The sequence below is a fragment of the Pollachius pollachius genome, assembly GCF_949987615.1.
Source record: "Pollachius pollachius genome assembly, chromosome: 14".
Taxonomy (NCBI): Eukaryota; Metazoa; Chordata; class Actinopteri; order Gadiformes; family Gadidae; genus Pollachius; species Pollachius pollachius.
This window is the reverse complement of record NC_136947.1, coordinates 15,263,505-15,291,410: the sequence shown is the minus strand read 5'-3', so window position 1 is coordinate 15,291,410 and position 27,906 is coordinate 15,263,505. Positions and strand designations below refer to the sequence as shown.

Here is a 27,906-nt window from a genome sequence, read left to right as displayed (position 1 = left end):
TTTTCCGGGCCTTTGGGAGGATTGAAGTCCTGAAGGTGACCTGCACGCCGCCCCAAACAAACCCAGACGCACAACTAGAGAGCGTGGGCCTGCGCCGATTCACCGCGTGTTCGCCCACAACAAATGTTATCAGACAACCGGCCGCAGCCACACGCAGGTACGGCCCAGTGGCCCGGTGTCGGGGTTGGTTGGGGAGGCCTGACCCTGTTCCGGTTTCTACTCCCTCTGGATCCGACTCTTATCCTCACGCCTGATTGTACTCGTATGCGTTGCACTCTCTGTGTGATTTTCTTTGTGCGAGAGGTCCTCCACCCGACCGCCTCGGGGGTCCGGGGGTCTCAGATGTGGCGGCCGGTGAGGAAGTACAGCGGGCGGTCTTCGAGACAGTTGGCCGTCTGGAACTCGTCCCGCAGGCGGAACTGCCACTCGTCCTCCAGCTCTAGCCGCACGATGGTCTGCCGCAGGGAGCTCCGGTCCTGGCTGATCACACACAGCGTGGCGCCTGGGTGGGGGGGGGGGAGAGGGGGGGGGCAGGGTCAAGAGAGACTCTAAACTCTGTTGGGTAACATTGGTCATACCCTGGGGAGGCTAGTACTGCACCAGGGAAAGGGGGCAAAGGGAGTGGGATCTAGTGGTTGGCTGAAAGGTTGGGGGTGTGAATCCCAATGTCTGCGGCCCGACTGTAAACACCCTTGAAAAATGTCATGCCTAACCCCAACCTATGTGTCTAAACAAAACGGTGAAAAGCATTGGCTGACATAACACTGTCGAGAAGATACTATCCAGACATTCTCCAGTCAAAACAAGATAAAGATCCAGTATCAGCATCATCATCGTCCGTATCAGTGTCAGCGATGAACACACAGAACCACCGTGTCGCACCTTTGAGGAAGGAGAACTTCTTGAGGAGCCCGGAGACGACGAAGGAGTCACACAGATAGAGCAGGAGACCGCTGAACACCAGGCCGTGGTGGTCCTGGTTGGTGGAGTGTGGACGAGAGTTGATGTAGCACACAGACACCTGAGGGAGAGCAATGAGGTTGGTTTATACTGTCTCGTGGTATGCAGTTCCTATAGTACGGTGTGCCTTGTAGTTTATATTTCTAACATCAAGAATCCCAATGTGGTCATTAGCATGCCTGCAAACTCATAAGAGGTGAGAGAAGTGTTGTTTGTAAACCTAACCCCTTAGGCGGGTCTATGGCATCCTCCCACAAATGTTGGGCTGCCCAGGACTAAAGATTTTCTTAATCTTAGTCGTCATTTCAAAGCAGATCTTTGTCTCCGCGCGATTCAGGTGGATGACATATTTTATTAAAAAAGGCGAATTTCACCAAAAAGAGACTAGTTTGCAAGTATGCTAAGTACACTGGACGAGGAGGGCATTAAAACCCTCAAGGACAGGTGTTTAATTCCCATCCATGCGAGTAACAAACAGATTTCTCCTACGGGGGATAATAAGTTGTATCTGATCTAATCTATCTAATGCATGCACTCACTGTACCCCGTGAGAAGCTATGGATTAAAGTGTCCACCAAATGGCATGATTACTGATAGCATCATGCTAAAGGGTACTCCTTAGCATGATGCTATGTAGCATGGTGTCGTCCGTAACTCACCTCAGTGCCGATGTTGAGGTAGCTGTCTATGGAGAGCACCGGGTTGTTCCGGTTCCGGATGGCCTTGGGGAACAGCTTGTGGCTGCAGGCCTGCAGGAACCTCTCCAGGAGGAACTGGGCGGGGGCGGCCAGCAGGGTCTGCTCGCTGTCCGGAGCGCACACGTACTGGGACGGGTTGATGGGGGCGGAGTTCTCCATCTCCTGGAAGGTGGAAGACGAGAGGTTAAACCGTGTTGCATGGTGTTCACTCGATTCATTCCCAGGATGCACTTCATCACTTCATCCCATCTTATAACTGCCATGGTGCGGTGTGTGTACAGCAAAGGGGTTTATAAATGGGTTTGTCACTGAGGGCGTTGACAAATAAAGCTACCATTAGCTTAGGTTTGACCACGTAGTCCTTGTGGCCCCCGACTGGAATGTGTTTCTTCATGTAGCTGAAATGGTTGAAGCGACAGAGCAGCAGCCCACTGCTGTTGGCCCTCAGGTTAAAGTCCACCTCCTCACAGCCGTACCTGCAGCACACGCGAGGAGAGAGAGGAAAAGGATAATGAAGCGACGTGAAACCCGTTGAGCAACCGGCAGTCCTGCCAGGCGCTTCACCGCCGACCACTTACCGGTTGAGGTCGTACTGCACGTTCTGGGTCAGGTCCACGTTGAGCATGACAAAGTCGTGGAGGTGGCATCGAGAGAAGGGCCGCCCGCCTGCCTTGTGGCCCAGGCCACTGCTCCACTTTCGGGTCCCGCACATGGCGTACAGGGAGACCTTGGGCGTGGCCTCCATGTGCTGCAGCACCGTCTTCAGGGACACGTTGGAGAGGCCTCCTTCCAAGCTCTCACTGAGGGAGGGGAGGGTTGACAAGGGTGTGTGAGAGGGAGGGAGGCATTGAGAATAGCCCTGGTTGGGCCTGGTCATGACCGTTTATTATAAGTGTTTAGCCATTTAGCAGACGCCTTTGGTCTTTCCCAAGTATTGTAATCTACAAGTTAAGTTACGACATGGTGATTTAGGAGCAGATAGGGGGTTAGATGTTTGGCCCACGGACGACTACAGCTTAGGCTGCGGACATAGGGGATCGAACCCAGCCGGGAGACTCTCAGCTGGGATTCAAACCCCCCCCCCCCCACACCCTTAGCCATCAGACGCTGATCTGGCGATCCACAAATGTTCATCCATGAATCGAAGGGAGTTGAGCGATGCCTACCCGGTGTCGGGCTGCTGGTGTCCGTTCCACACCACACAGGAGTCGTCCATCATGACGATGAAGGGCCACACGTCCTGGCGCTTCACTCCCTTCTCCTCCAGCCGGTTCCTCTCCAGCTCCAGGTTGTGGTAGGACAGCTCCTTGATCATGAAGCGAGCCGCGCCTGCACAGCAACATGGCACAGAGACGTCAAGAGACCGGCTAAGGCGAGGCTCTCCATGACTCTCCATGTTATCAATCACATTTCATTTGGAACTTTTCTGTTCCACAGCCCACTTGCAGGCTGATTGTTTTTGTACTTTGATGAGCAAGTTACAAACCCCAGTTACGCGATGATTGCATTTCATTTAGCATTTATTTCGTTTTCCTCACCGGGTGGCACGTTTACAAATGCATCTACATCGTCAGCTTCTACAACTGCTCTGCATTATCACAGTGTCAGCCAACATAATGACTTGATTACGGGATTTCTTGTCAACATACGGAAACACGTGCAAAGTATACGAACAAAACGTTTGATTTAGATTGGAATGGAACGGAACTAAACTGGTATCTGCCCAGACTTTGTCTTTGTTCACACTGTTGGTTACACTGTAAACAAAACAAACAATGTCAACAAAAAAGGGAGTGTCCCTTTTTTGTTGACATTGTTTGTTTTGTTTACAGTGTTTTGTGTACTTTCAGCCAAATCAGTATCTAGGTGAAAGGTCATTGCACAGAGCCAAGGCGGTTTCCCCACGTTTCTTTTAATGGTTGTTTAAAGAAAAAGTAGCTAACCATCTCAGTACTTGGATGTAGTACTTGGATGACTTAAACAGCTCTGAGCACCTGGTGAACTGTGTGCTGTTTACCCGTAGCACCCTCTCCCCTGTGGCCCAGTGGCTGCCAGTAAAGAGTTTCCATCACAGAATGTTAGCGAGCTGCTCTGCATCTGACTGGCTGACAGCCAGACCAGGCTATTCTCCCTGAGGTGTTTTCCCCTCGTGGTGCACCTCTCCCATTGGCTGATAACACCGCTTGTCTTTTCCTTGTTGACTCTTACGCTGCGGCCCATAAACGTGACAGGTTGGAGTAGAGCACTAGACTTTGCTCATGGAGTGATCGACAAGTCACTGGGCTGACACTTGAACCTGCCACGATTCAAGCGTTCAGTAGTGATAATCTGAGTTACCATCTCGGGAAGGGAGTACAAATATAAGAAAGTAAAGGAAGCCGTTTTCATAATCAGATGAAAACTTATCAGTTTCATGGTACAGTATGGCACAGAGGGAGGCGGGATGTTCTGTTCTGTGGATGTTTCGGGCCCTGTATGTCAACCACACGGGTGTATAAGATGTGCCCCTTACCGACGCCTGCGCTGTTGAACATGGCAGGCAGCACCAGCAGGATGTGGTTGGGCCAGTACTTCCTGTAGTGGGGCATCTCGTACTGCTTGACTACCAGGATGTGGAGGTGGTCGGCGCCCTCCAGGGCGTGGTACAGGTTGAGCAGGCCGTGCTCCTGGCGGCCCGTGGTGGGGGTGAAGATGGGGCTCTTCAGCCTCTCGGTGTCCTGCAGGGGGAACAGCCGACAGGGTCAGAGCGGGTCGGACAGAGAGAGGGAGAAAGGGGGAGAGGGAGAGAGGGAGTGGGAGAGGGAGAGAGGGAGAGAGGGGGAGAGGGAGAGAGGGAGAGAGGGAGAGAGGGGGAGAGGGGGAGAGGGAGGGAGGGAGAGAGGGGGAGAGGAAGAGAGGGGGAGAGGGAGAGAGGGAGAGAGGGGGAGAGGGAGAGAGGGAGAGAGGGAGAGAGGGGGAGAGGGGGAGAGGGAGGGAGGGAGAGAGGGGGAGAGGAAGAGAGGGGGAGAGGGAGAGAGGGAGAGAGGGGGAGAGGGAGTGGGAGAGGGAGAGAGGGAGAGAGGGGGAGAGGGAGAGAGGGGGAGAGGGAGAGAGGGAGAGAGGGGGAGAGAGGGAGAGGGAGGGAGGCAGAGAGGGGCAGAGGAAGAGAGGGGGAGAGGGAGGGAGGGAGAGGGAGAGAGGGAGTGGGAGAGGGAGAGAGGGAGAGAGGGGGAGAGGGGGAGAGGGAGCGAGGGAGAGAGGGGGAGAGGGAGAGAGGGGGAGAGGGGGAGAGGGAGAGAGGGGGAGAGGGAGAGAGAGAGGGGAGGGGGGGCACAAGAGAGACAGAGAGAAAGAGAGAGAAAGCAAAATAGAGAGCGAGAGAGAGAAAAAGAGTGGGAGAGAGAGCGTAAGAGAGAGTCAGCAAGCCCGAGAGACAGAGAGCAGGACAGAGAGAGAGAGAAAGAAAGAGAAAGAGAGTAAGAGAGTGGGAGACGTGCCGGACTTAAGCCAGGCCTTCTCTGTATTCACACCTGCTCTCACCAAGTCCCTGCAGACAAGCACCGTATTGTTTGTCTAGAGAAATTGCCCCGCTGCCCACTGGACGCTCACACTGAACACCCACACCATCATATTCATAAAGTTCACATTTATCCCTGTTGCATTTCTTGGCATTGCTGGCTTGTTGTAGGAAAGAGAACGCCTGCTGTCCTTTCTCAGTGTAAAACCCTCTTCATTCAGCCTGACATGGATGGTGATGAAGACCACACCCATATCAGTCCATATCAATACGTGTGTATCTACAGCGTGTGTACCTTGGTGGAAACAAGGGGGAGCTGCATGCTCTCCAGGTGGCTGCCCTGCTGGCTGAAGATGAAGTGCTGCTCCTTGGCTTTGGGAATGATGAAGTGGAGCTGCAGCTCCTCTCCCAGCATGGAGGAGCAGAAGGTGAAGGCATGAAAGGTGCACTCGGAGAGCTGCAAAACACACACACACACACACACACACACAGAATTCATCGTCAATGATGATGCTACAGCCCTCAACATCGCCCCCACACACACCGATAAACCTGAAACATGTCAAAAGTATTTAGACAAGCTACCTGTTTTTTTTTTAAGTTGTGTATGAATGATAAACATTGGGTCCCGAACTAAATCCGGCCCCATGTACAGAGTGAGTCTGAGGTGCTTGTCTGGTCCAATCAGGGTTGAGGTGCTTGTCTGGTCCAATCAGGGTTGAGGTGTACCTGTGTGGCAGGGCTGGCTTCACAGTAGTGGTGGCACTGTTCACAGTGGTGAAATGCATTGTGGGCGGCGAACCGACTCAGGCGAATGGACCGGGTCTCTCTTTTTGCTTGTGTTTGGCTCTCTTGAGGTTCTTGTTTCAGATCTGAATGTGAAAGAACAACAGCTTGGATAAAAGGATCTCGGTGGGACGGTATCTTAGATTAATTCATATACTAAAGCTCTGTTCGAGATTAAGGTTTTTGCTGACCTTGAAAGAGCTTTGGCATGTTGTCCGAGAAAACGGGACTGTCTCTCCTGAATTTGGGGTCTCGGGGAAAGAGGTCAAAGGTCAGCATGCGGATGTCCTCGATGTCGGGCCACTGTGTGTTCAGCGGAGACGACGCCTCGCTCTGTGTTTCTGCATAGGTCACAAAACAACGAACAAGATTTACATTTCAGGACTACCTCAGGTTACCCCAGGTTGTTCATTTTCCCACACCATAGTGTGTTGTTTTCAGTATTATTTAAAGTTAAAGTTGGGTCTGACCTTCGTCCAGCTCCTCTTCATCATACACATCCACCTCCAGCAGTCTGATGAGCATGCGGGACAGGATGCGCAGGAACTGCAGGTAGGCGCCTGTCTTCCCCACCTAGAAGGGCCAACCCACATCGTTACGTGAAAGCAACTGCATTCATATAAAATCCGATATCGTGATTTGTCATGTTTGATGCTAGGGCTGCTCAATATAGAGCTTACGTTCATTGCCTCCAACGTTCAATAATCGTTAAGGCCCCCAGATTGGACGAGGAGGCAAACCAAAATGAAGATAACATAGCAGCATAATGGCTCATGATAGGATGACAGAGAGGGGGAATTGAGATCTAATGACGCACTAAGGTGCGTTCTGGATGCAAATCCCCCTCGGCAGGTCGTCCGTGCCAATCTAATGTCAGCAAAGCGGGTCAAACCAAGTTGACCTTTGCATCCCCTCCTGCCCTAATCGAGGCCTTGACGTCAGGTTGACTTTGCCTTCAATCGGCCGACGGGCGACTCTCTGATTTGTGTAAGCGGTTGGTGGGGGGGCGGGCTCTGGGGACTCGCCTGCGGGGGTCCGCTGAGCAGCAGGCGCCGCGGGTGGGGCGCGGCGGGGCCCTCGTGGTCGGCGTGGTGCTGCCGGGCCACGCTCCACTGGCGGTAGTAGGCGCTCTGCTCGGGCCCCCGGAGGTGCTGGGTGACGGGGGGCCGCAGCGGGCTGCTCCAGGCCACGTCGGCGTGGGGCAGCAGGGCGCAGGAGCTCAGCTGGCTCCCCGACTCGCCGGCCAGCAGGTTGTAGGCGGCCCGCGACAGGATGACGGTCCGCGGCGAGCGGCGGGGCGGGGCGCGGGCGGCGGCGGTGGCGGCGGAGGCGCCGTCCCGTCCGCGCTCCGTGGACTGGCTGGGCTTCTGCGGGGTGGCGGAGGACGAGGACGGCGAGAAGGAGGAGCTGGTGGAGGAGGAGGAGGAGGAGGAGGAGGTGGAGCAGAGCGACGGCGGGGGCTTGGAGGAGGGCTCCGACGGGGGGAGGCTGGCGCCCGCGCCCAGGGAGTCGCACTCCAGCTTCACCTGCTGCCCGGTGTTGGAGGACTCGTCCCGGTGGTGGGGGCCGGAGGAGGAGTAGGAGGAGGAGGAGGAGGAGGAGGGGGGGTCGGGGGGGAAGGAGGCGGGGGGCTTGTGGGAGGAGTAGGCCACGTCGGAGGAGCTGACGCAGTTCTCTGCCAGGGAGCCTGGAGGGGAGAAGGGAGGCTGTCAGAGCAGAAGAGACCAGCGGGTGAAGGGGCTATACCCCTAATGCTAACCCAGGGGTCCCCAAACGTATTATTCAGGCCCCCCCCTTTGGTACAAAATAAGTTTGACTCCTCATCTCCCTGCGCCTTCTAAGGGAGACGTACCTCCCACTTTCGGAACCACGGTTTTACCTTTCCATGCACACACACACACATATACGCACACATTCACATGCTAAACAAGGTAAAATAATTTGGGGTTCTCGTGTTTTAATTTATTTATCATACAGAATAACCAAACACAACAAGAACCCATCCAGGCATACAGGTGGGGGCAGAGCCTCTCCCAAGTGCTACGATTTCTGCCTGTGGCATTAAGTAGTTTGCTGTATAATGTAAAGTGTCTTCATCGTGAACCACAGACAAGAGAGAGAGAGAGAGAGAGAGAGAGAGAGAGAGAGAGAGAGAGAGTGAGAGAGAGACCAACCGAAGGCTCTGGCGGCTTCGCTGCCATCGCTCCGGCGCCCCTCCGGCTCCTCCCCTTTGTACGACCTGCCCACCCGCTCACCCTCGCTCTCCCGCGACGGAGCCTTGTGGGCCCTCTTGGGGTCCCGGACCCCGCCCGTGGAGACGTAGGTGCAGGCCAGGCCCACCTCCTGCTCCAGGGCGGTGCGGGTCAGGTAGCTGCAGTCGATGAGCCGCAGGTCGCTGTACTTCAGAGACCTGTGGAAGGACCGGGGCGGTTATGAACAGCACTCAATAGGTGCCATGTGTCAGCTCGGCTGTTAAGTGAGATCTGAGATCGCTGGGAGCCGGCGATGGTGAGTGTGAAGGAGAGGGGGGGGAAAACGTGCGGCCTTCAGACTGTGAGTGAGGGTAATTGAGCAGCCGTTACAGTAAGCTGTTATTGACCGTACAAGTACGGAGAAAATCCATGAAAACGACACGATGAAAGGCAGCGGCAGGCATGTACTCTGGGGCTTTGATTAAAACCTGTAGCGTTTCATTGCTTCTCATAGTGTGTCTATGTGTCCATAGTCTTTATAAGACGGTTCAAAGTTCAGATGTCAGGTAAATTGTCACAGTGGTGCACCTTGGGAAGGTTTCTCCGAGGGGGTCTTTCCCAGTGAGGATGACGATGCAGGGGAGCCCCTCTAGGTCCTCATACGTGTGGGGGACCCACTCTTCATTGTCACAGCCTCGCCACGCCTTAAGAGAAACAACCAGTCCTTTCATTAGTATGCTTTCAATTTGCATTATGGTGATTCTGTGAGTCAAAAGCATTAGTAACTTGGTCTTTGCCCTTTAATCTCGAAAAAAAAGACAATTGTCTATTGTAGTTGTACTGATAATAACCAATGTCAATATAACCATCTCTTCCCCAGTACTTTCAATGCATTTCCTTTTCATTCCAATAGGGGGCGATAGAGTAGCTACAATTTTAAATGAAAGTTATGGGACCAGAATTGAATACCGTTATGTACGAGTAACAAATATTTTGGAAATTAATTTGTTTAAATGTATGTAGAAGAATAAGGCAAATACATAGCAATATGTAGAAGGCAACTACATCATTACATACATCATAATAAAATAAAGATCCCAAACGAGCACAACAGAACAACAGGCCTCTGTCCCAGCAGGCTGCTGGCGGCCGGCTCACCCTCAGGCGGCTGGTGAAGTTGGCGGGCAGGCTGAGCTCCGAGGCGGGGCTCCCCAGCAGCACGGCGAAGCAGTACTGCAGGCCCAGCTTGTCGCGCACGTTCTCCAGCCGCTCGCGGGCCAGCATGGCCAGCTGCAGCGAGGGCACGCGCACCAGCAGCATGTGGCCGCGGCCCTTGGAGCCCTCCCTGCGGGGGGCACTGATCAGGTCCTCCACCATGGCCAGTGTCTCGGGGGTGATGTGGTCCCTGAGCGACGGGGAGGAGGTCAGCGCCATCATGGCCTCTGTGTACTGCTGGATGAGCAGGTAGCTGCGGATCACCATGCTGTGGAGGTGGGGATGCCTGGGCAGGTCCAGCAGGTGTTGGAGGGGGGGAGGAGGTTTGGTTAATAATTGCTCTGGTGAAACAATGGCGGGGGGGGCCCTGTGCGAAAACAAGCTCTTTTGTGATAGATGGATTGATTGTGTTTGTATTGATTGGCTAATCCATTCTGGTTTACTGCCCAATGCAGCTTGCTTGATTCAGGACCATTTTTTGAATTCTATGGGCTTAATTTAAATAATTGGACTGATTGATTGATTGAAATCTTTATTTCAAACATGGAAAAGAAAAACCGAAATTGTCATTCAGAAAATATTGATGTCAAATTCCCACGGATCAGTCTTGAAAACCACTCATGAATGAACGCACCGTAATCAGATTTCTAAGAAGACACAAATCAACATAGAGCTGAGCTGAAGCAGTTCACGGTGGCCCCTGTGGGATGAGCTTCAGGGGCCTCTCCTCCTGACTGACCTTTGGAGGAGCGTGTGGACCATCTTCTCGAAGGCATCGTCACAGCGCAGTATGGGGCTGGCCACGCCCCACTGCAGGGAGCTGCTGTACTCCTTCATACCGAAGTACACCAGCTGCTCAGGAGACGGCGCCCCCTGCAGGAACATTACACACACACATCTAGACCCACAGACCCAGACCGGCACACACACAGTCTGTGTCTAACACATAGTGAGACAATACTAACACATAAGACCTATGACCATTAACATGGACATTATATTGGCAGAAATCGTTGTCTTTAACAACAAATGATGCAATTGTATTACATATTGGACAAAAATAACAACCCGAAAATGACCTAAAACATAAAATTAAAAACCACATTCAAAAAGTATTTTTCCTCCCATAGGGGGGTGTCTAGGATTGGTGTCAGGCAGCGCACGCTCTGTACAACGAGAAAGGTGGGACCCAAACCATAAGCCATACCATGGTATGGATTCATCCATCATTATCATCCCCGTACTCACCGGGCTCTGGGCGGAGGGCCAGTGCACCTCGTTGTGGGAGCTGATGCGGGACTGGCGGGTCTGCAGCGTGTAGGGGAAGCAGCTGACCTGCAGCACCACCAGGTTCACCGCCTCCAGCACCTCCTTGCAGTTCACCACGCGGTCGGCCAGACCCTGCAGCTCCCCGTGGCACACGGAGCCAGAGAGGGCACTGTGGGGCGGGAGGGAGGAGCAGGAGATGGGGGGGGGGGGGGGGGGAGGTAGGGAGACAGGGAGGAGGGAGGGAGGAGAGAAGGGGAGGGAGACAGAGGGAGGGAGAAAGACGGAGTGAGGGGGGAGAGGGAGAGAGAGAACAGAGGGAGAACGAGAGGGAGACAGAGGGAGAGGGAGAGAGACAGAGAGAGGGAGAGAGACAGAGACAGAGAGAGAGACAGAGAGAGAGACAGAGACAGACAGAGACAGAGAGAGAGAGACAGAGACAGAGGGAGAGAGACAGAGAGAGGGAGAGAGACAGAGACAGAGAGAGAGACAGAGAGAGAGACAGAGACAGACAGAGACAGAGAGAGAGAGACAGAGACAGAGACAGAGGGAGAGAGACAGAGAGAGAGAGACAGAGACAGAGACAGAGGGAGAGAGACAGAGAGAGGGAGAGAGACAGAGACAGAGAGAGAGACAGAGAGAGAGACAGAGACAGACAGAGACAGAGAGAGAGAGACAGAGACAGAGACAGAGACAGAGGGAGAGAGACAGAGAGAGAGAGACAGAGACAGAGACAGAGGGAGAGAGACAGAGAGAGGGAGAGAGACAGAGACAGAGAGAGAGACAGAGAGAGAGACAGAGACAGACAGAGACAGAGAGAGAGAGACAGAGACAGAGACAGAGGGAGAGAGACAGAGAGAGAGAGACAGAGAGAGAGAGACAGAGACAGAGGGAGCGAGAGAGGTCAGGAGAGAGCCAGAGAGGTAGGTAGAGTTATTTTGTCTGGCTATAAAACAGTTTAGACCTATCGTGTATACACAGATCTAATTACTCAACATGAGGGAAGGCTACACATGACGGATGCCAATTATTGTTTTAAGTGAAAGGGCTCACATCTCCTCCAACTTCTATCCCCAACCGATGGCGCCTACCTCTTAAGCCCAGTCATCCTCACCCTTTATCTCGAAGCGCCATTTAGTTGAGCCGTGCATGGTCATTATCAGCATCATCAGTCTCATGTGACGCGTCGACAGGATCAACACAACCCACGGTGTATTGTCCGTTCTACCAGGCAAGGCCATCACTCTGCGGTCTCGTTTGTACAGTGCTACTTCCTGTTGGGAGCGCCTGGTGATTGTTCTTACCTCGTGAGGTCGACGTGGGAGTTGTCGTGGATGAGGACAAACAGCGTGTAGGGGTTCTGCTTGACCTTCCTCATGAAGGCCTCCATCTTGGAGTTCACGTCCCCGTGCAGACGCAGCACGTACTTCTCTGCCCGCTGGTGGGCCGAGGCCACGTCCTCGATGCCCAGGTCCACCAGCACACCTGCACAAAAGACATGCCGCAGCCGTTAAAAAACACCACTCTCCCTTTGAAGGACGCTGGATTCAGAACACACTTTGTCGCCGGCAAGGTTTCCACTCTCTGGAGCCCTGAGATGCTGTGAGGTATTGACGGCGCCCTGAAGCACTTATAGATACAACAAATGACCTCTATTCATCCACATTCCTTTAGCGGCTTTGCACTCCGACCACAGGTGTTGAAACTGGGCTCAAAGCAGAGATTTTTGTAGTTTCATTTCAACTTTGATTGCGTCTCTCAACCACTGAACGCAATAAATCACTCATCGTAATGTATGACAGCTAAATGTTTTACTCGTATCGTGCTGTTTCTTTGCGTCATGACCGCTGAGTTTCCCCCCCCGCCACCTTAATCGCTCACCATACCAAGATCGATTGTCGGAACGTAAATGGGGTTCTGGAGCGTACCTGACTGTCGGATGCGTTGGGCCGTCTGGTGCATCAGCGCGTGAGAAGGCGGGACCAGTACCAGGAAGTCCACCTTGCAGAAGCGCCCCAGGTCCAGGCTCTGGCTGCCTGAGTCTGCTATGGAGCAGACCTGGGAGAGCAGGCTGCGGGCCACGCTCAGCTGGGGAGGGTAGATCTGGAACACCTCGTCCAGCAGGTCTGGGGAGACCAGAGGAGGTCAGCACATTGGTATGGCTAAAGATTGCCTGATGCTATTACCTGTTTGTTAAGCCACTGAGATGATCAGACTGGTGTATTTTTTGTAGTTTTTTATTCTTAATTAAAAAATGGTATCTATCTTCTTATTACTGTAGTTTCTGCTGTCCAGGAGAAACAAAGTGAGTCTTATCTACGGAATATTATTTATTTCCAGCCGGTTTTCTATTAGCTCTCGGCTAGGTTGTAGATGCGTCTCTATCACAAAGATATTCCAAGCTTATAATAGGTCCAATAACTTTGTTTTGGAAAAGACGAGTAGGGAGAGGGGCTGTGAGGAGTGTGTTCTCTTAAGAGGACAGTTTCTGCCCTCTAGTGTTTAGAAAATCGCTGTTCAATTTATACCTTTTACGCGTTTAATCAATGGTTTATTTTGCAATTTGTCTATTTGTACACTAAATAGCTGCTTTCAAAATGAGATGATTCAATTAAGTTAAAATGATAATCATATTTAATAATAATAATCATTAATAAATATTATTAATTCCAGTACTTCAGGTACCAAATCAACCAAAAAATCCAAAAAAACAAAACAAGAAATGTGGTTTCCAGATTGAAAGAAACGATCACACACAGAGGAGCGTGAATTTGCTGAAATAAGAGCCGAGCTGAGTGAGAGGTCGGGGGAGGTCTGGGTCGGGGGGGGAGACGTAGCGGCCTTACCCTGCTCGGCGAGGGGCAGCAAGCTGGCAGCCTCCTGGGAGTGGAGGTGGTCGCTGACCTCCCCCTGGAAGGGCTGGACCACCAGGCCTTTACGCCGGCGCTGGTACTTCACCAGCTGCTTGTCCAGGTTGTCCCCTGAGACCAATCACAGACACACAACATCACGTTAGATCACAGTAAAACACACAAAGGACAAGTGGCGATACGATAAATGATTTGATCATTGAAATATATATAGAAAATAAATTCTACAATTAAGAAATTATACATGTGAATGATACTGAAAACCTGAATCTGATGCATTTTTCTGAATACGTTTTTTCCTAAATGTAGTCTTCTAGAGCAAAAAACAATTGAACCGCTCGCAGCTGCTCACCCAGCGAGGTGGTTCTGAAGTGGGACGCCAGCACGCTGACTTTCCCCGTGATGAGCTCGTAGCTGATCTCCTTGAGGAACTCGTTGGTGCTCAGCATGCCCTCTGCCAGCGCCCGGGCCTGGTACTTCCCTGCCGCCGGACACAGGTAGCACAACGGTGGTTTAGCCCTATGCCCATCGGTAGCATGTGTTGTGATGCATTCAGACATGGCCCTGTGGCATGCTGTGAGTCAGGTCTGCTCGGTGGTGCTGAGTGACCACCAATTTTCTAGGTCCATGTAATAGCATGTGTTCAATGTGTTACTGCAGGCCCCCATGGAATAAATACCTATTACGTTCAATTGCTATTCATACATGCGTGTTCCATGCAATATAAGCATCAAACATCTCTATTATTAGAGACTTTCCATGTAATTCCAAGCTACAGCTGCTCTCTGCATCATAACAAGCTATTATTGGCACAAGGTAGTGCATGGACTAAAACCTGGTATTAGAGTTAATGTGTTTAAAGTAAGGCCAAGTCATTCATCTGTTTGTGCTTTTTGTGGACGTATCCGTGGAGCCATACATACAGGGTTCTCTAGCCTCTCTGTTGAATAAATCCAATGAAATGCCTATTCCTTAAGCGTCCCTCACCGAGCACCAGCACGCAGAACTCGGTGCCGCCCATCTTGGCCACGCAGATGATGACCACGTAGGTAGGCAGGCACTGCTGGGGCAGCGGGCCCTCGCCCAGGGAGCGCAGGGACTCGGAGATGCCCTCCCCCAGGGAGCCGCTGGTCACCAGCACCTGGACCCCACCCCCCGACACGCTGGCCTCCAGCCGGGCCAGCCAGGGCAGCTGGGAGGGCGAGATGGCCGGGGAGCCCGGACAGCACAGCATGGCCTTCAGCACAATCTGCTCAAACTCCTCCCGCAGCGGGATCTGGGTCGGACCTGTTCAACACACGCACGCGCGCGCACACACACACACACACACACACACACACACAGCAACCGTGACTTTAAATCAAGAGTCGAATGTTTAAAAAAGACAAGAGGAAAGCAGCCGAGCTGAATTGACCACGGGTAAGAAGGTCAGAGGAGGCGTTGCTATGGAAACGAGCCGGGACTCGACCGCTCACCGACTCAGGCTGACGGTTAGTCATTACAAGTCGCGCTTCAAAACAGACTTCCACCGGTGACCCCCCCCAGCGGGAGACGTTTCCCCGGGCCCTCTAGTGTAGTGTGTGAGTGAGTGGCATACCGAGGCGGGCGAGGTACTGAAGGGTGAGCAGGGTCATGGTCTCCACGCTGAGCAGCTGGTTGGGGCTCAGGCCCAGGTTCTCGCGGGTCTTGTCCGTCAGCTGGCTGGTCTTATAGCAGCTGACCAGCAGGGGGCTCACCACGATGTCCCCCACGTTGCCATAGAAGTAGGGCAGAGTGCCGTGCCCTGGACAGTCATGACCACAGCATCAGCACCCCTGTATCTCTTCATCCCATCTCATCAATCGGCTTTACAATTGTTTGCAGGTAAAATTATTATTATTATTATTATATACAAATTTAACCTACCCAATTTTAACTAGTAGTTATAAACTAATTAAGTGACACTCCAAAGGGTAGGACTCTTAATAACCTGTATTCAATTGCATAGGGTTGCGTTCATCAATCATCATGTAACCAAACCAATATTTATGTATATATTTATATATGTTTATATTTTAAAGCTGTCCAATCAGAATGTTGTTGTCCTTGAAAGATGCAGCATGATCTTGCAGTAGAGCTAGCCCCCCTCCCGCAGTAGTGTACCTATGAGGACGACGGGCCGCACGCCCGAGGAGTTGAGCAGGTTGTCGGGGACGATGACCGTCTCCCCGGCGGTCAGGGGCTGGGGCTGGATCAGCCCGGCGACAGGGAGGGGCGGCGCCACGGCGGTCTGCATGGCCCCCACGGACCCTGGGGACACGGGAAGGATCAATACCGGGAACCACTTTCAGAGTCAGATTCAGATTCGGAATTGACTTTACTGCCAAGTAAGCTAAAAAAAAAAGGAACGTCAATTTGTTTTGGAGTTTGGCATGACAAAAGAGATATAATAGTAGGAGGGAATAAGAAGCACACCAAGAATAGACACCTTTACCATGAGAACACAATGTGTAAAAAAGATAAAGGATAGGTAGAGTGTGTCTGTTTTCAAAATGAGAGCGCTGTACACTTTAAATGGGCCAAACACAGAGTTCATTCAGTTGGCTTATGGGGTGAATGCACTTTAAAATTCTGGCTAGAGATCCTTCTATCAAACTCCTCTTTTGAATGTGTTCACATCATGCACACACACACAGACACACGTACACACACGCAGCCAAACACACACACACACACACCCACCGACACACACGCAGCCAAACACACACACACACACACACACACACCCAGCAACACACACACACAGCCCAACACACATACACCCTACCAACACACACACACAGCCCGACACAAACACGCGTGTACTGACCTGGGGAACATCCGATGGGCCGGATGGCCGGCACGGGCACGGCGGTGGGGGGCACGGGCACCAGAGACCCTGGGTGCCAGCCCCTGTGGCGTTTCTTTGGAGGGGCGGAGTTCATGGTCGAAGAAGCTGCGGGGGGCGAGAGGAGAATACACTCAGGTTCACACAAGACGCGGATAAAATGAACGACCGACATGGTGGTGGTGGGGGGTGGCTTACAGGGACTGTCTCCGGGGTCGGCGCTGCGGTAGGCCTGGCTGGGCGGGACCAATGAGGGCTGGGAGGGGCCTAGCAGCGGGGGGCGGGGTTCAAGACCCAGGCCGTTGGTGGGACCGTTCAACCTCAGAGCTGTGGGCACTGAACACACACACACACACACACACACACAATATTTAACATTTAGAGTACATTTTAGTCAGGCATTTCAGCAACATACAATATTCCTCAATACATTTCCTTCATTTTGAACATTAACACAGAGCGCCCAATAAATAGAGATGAGTCAGGAGCAGCACTGAGCTATAGATTTCCAATAGATGATTGACTGTTGTCAAAGACCCAATGGGTCTTTTTCCAATCGCAATTGCACGGTGTATGCATTACACACAGGGAGATGGATTGGTATGCGTAGCGCTTACTAGTCAATATCACAACCTTGTAAAGGGGCTAATGGATAGCCAGGTCTTAAAAACTCATTACAGGGATCCTTCTTTTAGTATTGATCTGTGTGGAGGCACAAGCGTGCTTCTCACACACAAACACACATACACACACACACACACACACACACAAACACTACATTGCGTGCTTACACTCACATGTGTGTGAATGTTTGTGTGTCTACTCCAGGCAATGAGGGTGAGACGTTAATCATGGCACCTACGAATCTACGGCTCCATCTGCCATATGCTAACCCGGGTAAACAAACTGGTAGCTAGGCAACGCCTTGATGCTGTCGAGGGGGCCATGCCCCAGCCGACTGAGCTTAGGACTTACTCGGGCCGGGGTCCTAATCCTTGAAAGGTCTGAGCTAAAAGCCTCGATACAGGCCTAAATATGCCCCCCCCCCACAGAGGTCAAGCAGAATTTGTCCAGTACAGTTCCGGCTGTTTTCACTTAAGATGCTTTTCTCTGCTCTTTCGCTGTGATTATCCGTAGTCATCAAACAACATTCGAAACCAAATAAATGAAATGGATGAATGAATGAATTGATTTAGTGGTGGCGCACTGCTCACCTATTGGTAGTGTCTTGTTGTTGCCATTGGTGGAGGCCAAAGGTTTGAGGAAGCTGCAGTCTCTGCTGAGGTCCTGCCCTCCAAAAAACACAGAGGAGACCTGTCCACTTCTGGTCGGCGGAGAATCTAGAAGGTCAGGCAAACAAGCAAAACAAACAAAACCAAACTAGGATCAATAAGTAATAACATGAGCACACAGCAGGACCTGCTTATCGGGTATTCTCTTACACGTATGGATGGGATGTCCATTCACTGATTCACTGAGACTCATTCAATTTAAAATTCAAGTCAAAAGGTGTGTGCTGATTGGTCATTGAGCTCACATATTATTTCAATAAAAACAAACATCTATTTTATCTAGTATATTTTAGGGATCTATAAATTGTATCCTATTTTACCTGGTTAACCACATGTTCTAAACAAATATCTGCATAGCCTTTAATATTAGTGTTCCGTTAAAGCACCAGGCAGTACGGTGTATTACGGTGTGATTGTGAAAACCAAACTAGGTTCATCCTTGGTGGTTTGGCGAGGGAGCCTGAAATGTCACCGTGGCCTATCACGGTCTAGCTCAGAGCTAGCATGACTGGCTCCAGCTGCGCTCAGGCCACGCTGCACTGCGGGCCCATCACAAGGCTGCAGTCAGGAGAGATCAGCCAAGAGCCATGTTGACAATGTGCTTAACCACCTGGCTCGCTTGTATGTGTGCTCTAAAACCGCTCCAAATGGCCTTCAGAAGAAATCAATACCGTAGACCACAGAAGATTTGGGTTGGTGAATAGTAATAGAATAAATTTATTTATATCAGTGATACATTTTGTATTTTTTATGGTGGTGGCTTGGAGCTAACACGAGTCGCCAGAAAGTGTGTTTCACAAAAACCTCTGGGAAGTCGTCCTGGGATACTGTTTGGATTGGGTACGGCACACAAATACTCGGTAGGGGATTGGATGAACCATCTGTCTATCACTTCTATCACATAGATCACGTAGGTCATCACAGCCACGCAAGGTTAGCTCGGGGCTCACCAGCAATAGAAGATATATGCAAAAAACTGAAATGATAATCGTGTCTGTGCTGCGTATCGTCTTACCTTTCAGGTATATTCCATACTATTTGATATAGCCTTTCAATGAGTGCTGGAGCCCCCCTGATCTAAAAACCTCCGTGTATTATATCATATGCATCATTATATATGATATATTACATGGATGCTTATGTCTGCGCCGATCGTGCTCATAAACTCTTGAAGCCTCATGGGATTAACGGGAAGCCCACATGACGGAGCAACCTCTTTAAGGAGGGAAAGAGGGATTGCGGGGTTGAGCCTCACCTGAGAGGGAGAAGGGAGAGGAGCAGTGGCCGTTGGTGCCTCCATTCTCCTTACTGCTGACGGAGGAGGAAGAGCTGGGCTTAGAGGTGGATGCGCTGTTGGAGAACTGGCGCGTTTTACAGTCTGGGGGCGGAGAAGCAAGGGGAAACGTGATCATTGCCATCCTTATTATGAGTATGATTGGGGAGGCAGGACGGTGTGGTGACAGGGGTAGTCCCAACCAGAAGGTTCTGGGTTTGAGCCACATTCGTCACAGCCTATTTGGAGGCATCATGATCCCTCCAATTAGGAAACAAGATGCATAATCAAGATGCATAATCCCTGCTACTGTTTGTATGCTGCTTTAAATAAAAGTCTTTGCTGAAGACAGATAATAACAAGAACAATCAATCACGCTGCTGCAAGCCACAAAAAGGGGGAAGACATGCCACACACACACACACACACAGAGACCCACAAACCCCCACACACACAAACACACACACAGACACACACACACACACACACACGCACGCACACACACACACACACGCACACACACACACACACACAAACACACACACACACACACACACAGACCCACAAACCTCCACAAACACAAACACACACACACACACACACACACACGCACACAGGCACACACACACATGCACACACACACACACACACACACACGCACACACACGCACACACACACACACACACACACACACACACACACACACGCACACACACGCACACACACACACGCACACACACAGGCACACACGCACCTTTCCAGCTGATGAGAGGCCCCTTGCACAGAGCCCCCTGAGAGGTCTTCCCCAGGTAGTACTTTAAGTGCTTCTGCTTCTTGGGCTGAGTGGACAGCTTCAGGTTGATGTGGTTGGAGAACTCTGTGAAGTAGCGGAACCCCTTCTCCCCACAGCCCACACAGTTCCCGGAGAACCCTGAGAACCAACACAAGAGGGCCGGGTTAGGATCACTGACAGCCTACAGCTGTCAATGAGCTGATTGGGTACAAATGATACCGACGACGTGTCAGTGGGGAATGTGTACCAATGTTTACGTGTTCAACTATGTTCAGTGTCACGTACAGAGAAAATATAAGATGAACTCTGAGACATTTTTTTCTAAATGGATATTCGAGCAAGATTGAAATAATAGATTTAGATTGAAATAATATATTGAGTAAGATAGTGTTTACATTGAAACGCATAGATTACACACAAAAATATTATTAAAAAAAAGAAAAATCCCCCAATCATTGAATCATTCTCCCTGGACAATCTCCCCTTGTATTTCACAGAATATAACATACATGTATTTACAATAATGTGTAATAAAGTGATTCAATGATAAAGTGATGGCAAACTGACCTAAAAGTGCATTTTTCCCGTTGTCATCGGGCAAAAAGCGCCGGTCCACCGCACACACCAGGACGTGCTCGGGAACACTGGGTGACTTGGCACCGACCAGCTCGAAGCCAGCTGGGACTTTGATAGACTCCGTTGCTATGGTGACCAAGCGCAGGTCCTTGCCGGCCTGACAGAACCCTGGAGGGGGTTGAAGGGGAGTGGTGGAAGGCGAGTAAGCGAGATAGTGAGAGGAAGAGGGAGTGAGAGGGAGAGAGAGAAACACACACAACGTTAAAAGCGGTTTAAATATGGAAGGACACTCCCTATCTTAATGGACCCTGGTGAGAAGCCGTGCTACTAAGCTTCCTCTGTTGTCCCCCCGTAGCCTGGACATCGGTAGCTAGGCATCCTTGGTTGCCATGGGGCCATTAATTAAGCCTCTTGTGTTCTCTGAAAGGAACTCGCCTCTGCGCAATTGCGTCTGAGGTGTATTGACTGTTTGTCCTCGTATACATACTTAGCAAAGAGAAGTAGCTATAATTGACCAAGCTTTTAAGCTGAAGCGATGCTTTGCCACGACACAAGCAGATATTAGACCTATTGGAACCTTGATAATGCAGCACTCGTACAGGGGTGGTTCCATACCATTACAGGCAGCCTGACCTGCTGGCAGCTCGTGAGTCACATCCTGAACTACGCTTCTTTAATAACCTCCGACCAAGTCCACTCTACGTCACTTTGGAGGAAAGTGTCAATGACCAAACAGGCCCCCGATGGGGTGGCTATGCCCCGACCAAAGAGGTGGACGAAGGGCAGCATGAAGGGGGGGGGGGCGGCTAGACGGACCCCTACCGTCTTGCGTGCAGCAGCCGTCGGGGGCGGGGGTCTGCAGGTAGGGCAGCGGGGGGCTGCTGGTGTCCGAGTCGTCCTCCTCCTCCAGCTCCTCCAGCTCCTGCGAGGAGTGTCCGTTGAGCATCAGGGCGGGGCCCAGGGGCTCGCCGCCGTGCAGCGACAGCTCCACCTTAGGCTTGACGTCTGGGGGAGGAGCCAGAGGGAACAGGTGTTAGCGCGGCGCACAGTGCTGGGCTCATGCTACTGGGAACGAGGCTGGGAGGTTCAGCTGTGTCGGGCTTTGAGAGCTTTTGTTGTTTTTTTTCACTCTTACAGTGTTTTTGAATAGCTCGATTTGTCAGACTATATATTTGGTGTGCTGAATGGAGGTGACAGGAAATCATCTTCTGATATAGTTACTGCATTATAAGACAATGAAGACAAACGGACCTGCCAACGTTTTAAATGCATCCAAAACAATACACATCTATCTGGCCATCCTAAATCAGGCTTTAGTAGTCAACCAGGCGGACGGGGTGTTTTTAATTTAAAATGCAGTATAAAGGAAAGGCGTCAGTGCCAAGAGTAGCTGCAGCCTTGTAACTGCAGCGATGACATCATCGCAGGCATATGTCATCTCTGCAGAAACCGTTGTCCTCGGCGACCAGTCCTGGTGGTAGTGCGTACCTCTCATGTTGCCAGGATACTGCTCGGGCTCCAGGTAGAGCTGGGTGAAGATGGGCTGCGGGTCCACATGGTTGGAGCGCAGCGACGCCTCGATCGAGTTGTGGAGGGCCTCTTCGAACCGGGCCGACTTCAGCTGTCCAGCATAGGAGTTCCCCATTATCTGCACCGGAGCAAAAGAGGGGGTTCAGTTTATCTGTGTATACTTCACATTATACACACGAGACAGCGACAGAGAGCGAGAGAGAGAGAGAGAGAGAGAGAGTGAGAGAGAGAGAAAAAAAGAGAGACAGAGAGAAGCAGAGAGAGACAGAGAGAGAGAAGGAGCGAGAAGAAGAGAGAGACAACAGAGAAAGAGAGAGAGAGAGAGAAAAAAAGAGAGACAGAGAGAAGCAGAGAGAGACAGAGAGAGAGAAGGAGCGAGAAGAAGAGAGAGACAACAGAGAAAGAGAGAGAGAGAGAGAGAGAGAGATAAAAAAAGAGAGACAGAGAGAAGCAGAGAGAGACAGAGAGAGAGAAGGAGCGAGAAGAAGAGAGAGACAACAGAGAAAGAGAGAGAGAGAGAGAAAAAAAGAGAGACAGAGAGAAGCAGAGAGAGACACAGAGAGAGAAGGAGCAAGAAGAAGAGAGAGACAACAGAGAAAGAGAGAGAGAGAGAAAAAAAGAGAGACAGAGAGAAGCAGAGAGAGACACAGAGAGAGAAGGAGCAAGAAGACGAGAGAGACGACAGAGAAAGAGAGAGAGAGAGAGAGAGAGAGAGAAGCAGAGAGAGACAGAGAGAGAGAAGGAGCGAGAAGAAGAGAGAGACAACAGAGAAAGAGAGAGAGAGAGAGAGAGAGAGAGAGCGAGAGAGAGAGAGAGAGAGAGGGAGAGAAATTGAGAGATCGATTAGTAGAAGATGTACAAACGATTGTGTTGTAAAAAAAAAAAGGAAAGAGAGACAGCTGTTTAGGATTTCTTGTGCAAGGGAGAAGGTATATATTTATACAACACATGGATGTAGACAAACATCCCCATACCCCTCACGCGTAAATACCAAAAATGATCCTCAAGCATACACGTAGACAAATATATTAGCCAGGGTTTCCCCTCTGATCTTTCCAGCCGGGCGCAGAGGGGGTTTAGTGTGATCAGTGATTCCATTAGGTCTCTGGTACATTCCCACTGAATGGTAGAACACAACAACAAATTGCATGCTGGAGCACATTGTCCTCAATCGACATATTTTAGCATTCATGTTCGCCCAGATACCGTAGCCAGTCTACAATTTGAGGCCATCCCACCATCTGGGTTTCATAATACACAAATAAACAGGAACATACACTTTCTATTATTAAGCCACTTTTTTGTTTCATGTGATCTTGAATATCGGTATCGCTGCGGGGCAATTTCATCGAAACATTAAACAAAAAAAGCCTATTTTTGTTTAATGATGATTTGACGCACCCCAAAACGTTCAAAGCTATAATTGGGCCTTAGGTGGGCCGTCTTTAGCAGTCTTTTGCCACCCATGCACAGGGCCTAAAATGGTGCCTTCTGACATGTGTTGTCCATTGTCCCCGTGGCTCGTCCAGAGGGCCACCTGCTTAAAATGGAGGCCTTGCACTGACCGAGTCGCTCTCAGACCGGATCCCAAAGCCACTGTTTTCCTCCACAAACGTTTTGAAGTGCAATTATGTCGATTAGTCAATATGTTCTTGTTAAAAAGGAACGATAAAAAAAATATATATATTTTTTTTTTATTTCAATTTATTTCTGCAGTGGCGCTAATCATCCAGCGGCGGCGCTGTGCCACTGCTGGATACAGGAGGGGGAACACTGCGGCCCATGCAAAGTCACCAGTACAGTGAGGCTGGGAGCAAAGACTTTTGCAGACATTTTTCCTGTGAGTAATACCAGCCATTCTTTATGTGATCAATGTTTTTCCTTTACTGTTTTGTGGAAAACGTTATTATAGATTGTATCACATTAGCTTTCTTCCCCCTTTAGTCCTAGGGATAAAATAACAATTGCAGATATATTACTACAATGATAGATTGTACACATGCACCAGATAAGCCTCTCTGACTAGCCCCTCTATCTGTCTCTCTTCCCTTTGCTCAATGTCCTGCCTCGTGTGTTCTGTCCCTCTGTCCGCCCCCCACCCATGCCCCGTTGTGCACTCGGGGACATCTGTCAGGGTAAAGCAGAGGGGGGTCCGGGGGGTCTGAGGTGGCACTCTGCTGGAGGATGGCAGCTGGGCTGGACAGAGGGACGTGCACCAGACCACGGATGGACAGAATGTGGAGGGAGTGGAAACACAATTTAGGAACCAAAAAGGGAAAGGGAGTATCCGGGGTTAGAGGGAAAAATAAGAGTGGGGAGAGATAAGGAGAAACCAAAATAAAGTGGGGGAGATTTCCTTCTCTAATACCTGATGATATCTAATAATTACCCAAATTGCTTTAACAATATCAATTCCCTACATCAATGACCTTATAAATGAAACATCCACTACATCGGTTGGGATCAAAGATTTATTACAATCCTTGTTCCAAAGTGGGGAAAAGGTCTCGATCTTAGGCTTAATGGAATGGAAGTCAGTCAAAGTTAAGACAAATGTATATTTGCTTTGGGGTGGGTTTGCTCTAAGGAAGGTAAGTAAAAAATAAAGTCCAACCACTCCATGCCAGGAATGTTCCCTCGTGATCTCCCCTCAAAAACAAATCACTATCCATGTTTATCCGACCCGGGCAAGTGATCAAAAGCATTCAACTGAGTTGGATGAAAAATAGTTAAATGGCAGAAGTAGGTCTTGTCGGCTGCTTCTCCTGACATATGCTCTTGGCCTAAAACAACCCCCCCCCCCCCCCTACATTTGTCCTTGAGCTACAATTGCCTGTTGGACACCTGTGTTGAACACCAAGGAGACCGGCGGCCAAGTTTAGTCCCAGGTTGAAGGCCTCAGCTGCTTGGGAACCCCCCCCCCCCAAGAGCACTAGAAAGAGAGAGAGAGAGAGAGAGAGAGAGAGAGAGAGAGAGAGAGAGAGAGAGAGAGAGAGAGAGAGAGAGAGAGCCTTGGATGAGATATAAAGACAAATACAGAGTGAGACAGAGGAAGAGAAAGAGAAATAGAATGAGACAGAGGGGAAGAGAGAAAGAGAGGGAGAGAGAGAAAGAGAGAGAGAGAAATAGAATGAGACAGAGGGGAAGAGAGAAAGAGAGGGAGAGAGAGAGAACGAGAGATAGAGAGAGAGAGAGAGAGAGAGAGAGAGAGAGAGAGAGAGAGCCTTGGATGAGATATAAAGACAAATACAGAGTGAGACAGAGGAAGAGAAAGAGAAATAGAATGAGACAGAGGGGAAGAGAGAAAGAGAGGGAGAGAGAGAAAGAGAGAGAGAGAGAGAGAGAGAGAAATAGAATGAGACAGAGGGGAAAAGAGAAAGAGAGGGAGAGAGAGAACGAGAGATAGAGAGAGAGAGAGAGAGAGAGAGAGAGAGAGAGAGAGAGAGAGAGAGAGAGAGAGAGAGAGAGAGAGCAACAGACCAAAAATAAGTGTGTGTTCCAGAATGGGCAGAGTCCAACCATGTGCTCTCATCTGTGTTTTGACTGAGGAGATGATAGAAGACAGCAAATACATCATCCAACATTTTGAATTATACCTATATTAATGGATAACCTAGCCTTTTTACCAGACTCCTAATGGTAAATCATCATCTGCGCTAGAAGTAAATGTGACACAGCGGAACACTGTAAAATGGATTGACTCCAACGCCATTTTGATGCGAAACAAATTAATGTACAGATTAGCAAATGAATGTCAGACTTAATGCAACATAATGCTTTGAGGTAAAGCATTGGATACAGAAAAGCTTCTGATCTGCCTTTCAGAAAAACACCCTTTGTGTTCATACAGCTACAACCAATTGATCTAATCAGTCATAGAACAATGATCGGAGAAAGTTCAGAAGTCCAAAAAAGATGGAGAATGTGTCTATGTTTCAAATTGCAAAAAAACTCAGTAAATCTGTGTGACTCTACCTGTTTTTGTTATTTAACATCAAATTTATATTTATCTCTTAATGATTGCAGTACATCCCATGATGAAAGACTAATAAGCAATATACTGAATCGGGACCCTTGTATCGCAATGTGTATCGTATCGCCAAATCCTTGCCAACACCCGACCCAACTCAACATTGATACAATCCTCATAGTAGGACCTAAAGTCGGCATCCGTTCATTCATATATCGATGCCGAGTGGAACCTCGACTAACCCTGCCATGGAGCTACGTAGTGTGTGTGGGTAAGGCGTGTAAGAGAAGCCTCTTCTCAGCTCGCAGTGTCCCATGCGGCTCACTCCTGGACAGGTTCCCCGGCCGGTGTTTACATAGGAGCCTGTGTGTGTGTCTCTCTGTGGGGGCCGCAGGAATCCGACTGACCCAGACAAAGGAGCAGATTAACAAGGCTTGTAGCGCAGAGATAACAGCACCAGAGCTACAGCACAGGTGGAGGGAGGGAGTGACGGAGAGAGAGAGCGGGGTAGAGAGAGAGAGAGACAGAGGGAAAGAGAGAGTGAGCGGGGGGGGGAGAGAGAGACAGAGGGTCAGAGAGACAGAGGGACACTGTATAGGGACAGGGAGAGGGCGGGGAGAGAGAGAGAGGCAGAGGCACGGAGACAGAGTGGGGGAAGAAAACAGGGGAGAGAGAGAGAGAGACAGAGGGAGACAGAGAGAGAGAGACAGAGGGAGACATAGGGACAGGGAGAGGGCGGGGAGAGAGAGAGAGGCAGAGGGACGGAGACAGAGTGGGGGAAGAAAACAGGGGAGAGAGAGAGAGAGACAGAGGGAGAGAGACAGAGGGACAGAGAGAGACCAGGGGAGAGAGACAGACATAGGGACACAGGAGAGAGAGAGAGAGACAGAGGGAGAGAGACAGAGGGACAGAGAGAGACCATGGGAGAGAGAGACAGACATAGGGACACAGGGGAGAGAGAGAGAGACAGAGGGAGAGAGACAGAGGGACAGAGAGAGACCATGGGAGAGAGAGACAGACATAGGGACACAGGGGAGAGAGAGAGAGACAGAGGGAGAGAGAAAGCAATGAAAGAAATTGCTAGAGAAAAGCAGGGAAATACAGAGAGAGGAGTTGAAAGACATTGACAGAGAGACATAGAGAGAGAGCGCTTTTAGACATAATGAACGAGAGAGCAACAGAGGAGGAAAGAGAGAGATTGTGAACCCTCAGGAGAGAGCAACTGCGAGAGCCAATGAGAGTTGGGAGAGAGAGAGAGCTTAAGAGAATAAAGGAAATAGAAAATAAAGGAAATCACAACCGTGTCGTGTCGCGTGTCGCGTGGTCAGAGCGCGGCTCCAGAGTCCTGCGAGGGGTCCCCAGGGGCCTCTCTAGGACTGAATTGTCAATTACCTCGCTCAAGCAGAGTGGAGGCCGCTGTGTGCGACCTCACCTGCCCTCCTCAAAACAAAACCTGGCCAGAGGTCACCTGCCCGATGTTTCTCCCAGGGGTGGTTGCTAAGGTCAGTCCACGTGCGTGGCGAAGGGGAGGAGACAGGGGGGGGGAGGCACGAGCATAATGAGTTTGAACACAGTTCCGGGCGCACGTTTTACAAAACAACAGGTTAAACGTTACAAAGGAACGGGGCGCCATGGGGAGGAGTTGAACAGTGACTGCCTCTCTCAGTCAGCCAGTCAGTCAGCCAGTCAGACAGTCAGCCAGCCAGCCAGCCAAGTGTATTCCCCGGCTCCTGGGTGGCAGCAGCAGAATGCATGACTATGACCCCGGGTCACAGCGAGTCGTAGGCCTGCCTGATCGTCTGTGCAACAGATTCCCCCCGGGGCCACAGGGGAACAGACCGGTGGAGAACAACTCCGGCACACAAACAACTCGGACAAGTTACACAGCCGATGTTTCTCTGGATTAATACCACTAACGCACACGCCCTATAAACTGGAGGCCGGTGCTTGACGTGAGGCAGTAAGTTGAGGGAATACACAATGCACCGAGGAGGCCGTGAGGTGGGCTTACCTTGTCTGATTGTTGCCAAGCGTGAAGGGTCTTGTTTATGCCTGCTACATGCTGGGTCGCTACCACTCGACGGAAACCTTTGGCCTAAGACATCTCCACTCGTGTCACCGC

The 27,906-nt window shown here is 50.6% G+C and overlaps 1 protein-coding gene across 1 annotated transcript; it reads right to left on the bottom strand.

Annotated features, from left to right (window-relative positions):
- Positions 1-338: 338 nt before the first annotated feature.
- On the bottom strand, positions 339-27,906 carry greb1l (GREB1 like retinoic acid receptor coactivator; the record flags this gene model as incomplete). Its single annotated transcript, XM_079751689.1, has 33 exons — positions 27,796-27,906; positions 21,773-21,932; positions 21,107-21,289; positions 20,276-20,452; positions 19,670-19,846; positions 18,897-19,019; positions 17,564-17,689; positions 16,548-16,685; positions 16,332-16,457; positions 15,626-15,772; positions 15,081-15,266; positions 14,471-14,770; positions 13,836-13,964; positions 13,460-13,594; positions 12,542-12,739; positions 11,918-12,098; positions 10,596-10,785; positions 10,087-10,220; positions 9,291-9,633; positions 8,721-8,836; positions 8,115-8,350; positions 6,966-7,627; positions 6,411-6,513; positions 6,132-6,281; positions 5,884-6,026; positions 5,450-5,611; positions 4,171-4,375; positions 2,825-2,987; positions 2,237-2,458; positions 1,993-2,134; positions 1,620-1,820; positions 883-1,021; positions 339-502 (listed from the first exon to the last, which is right to left on the bottom strand). Exons 2-33 carry the CDS (start codon positions 21,927-21,929, stop codon positions 339-341), a joined length of 5,958 nt encoding a protein of 1,985 aa, XP_079607815.1. The 5' UTR covers positions 21,930-21,932; positions 27,796-27,906.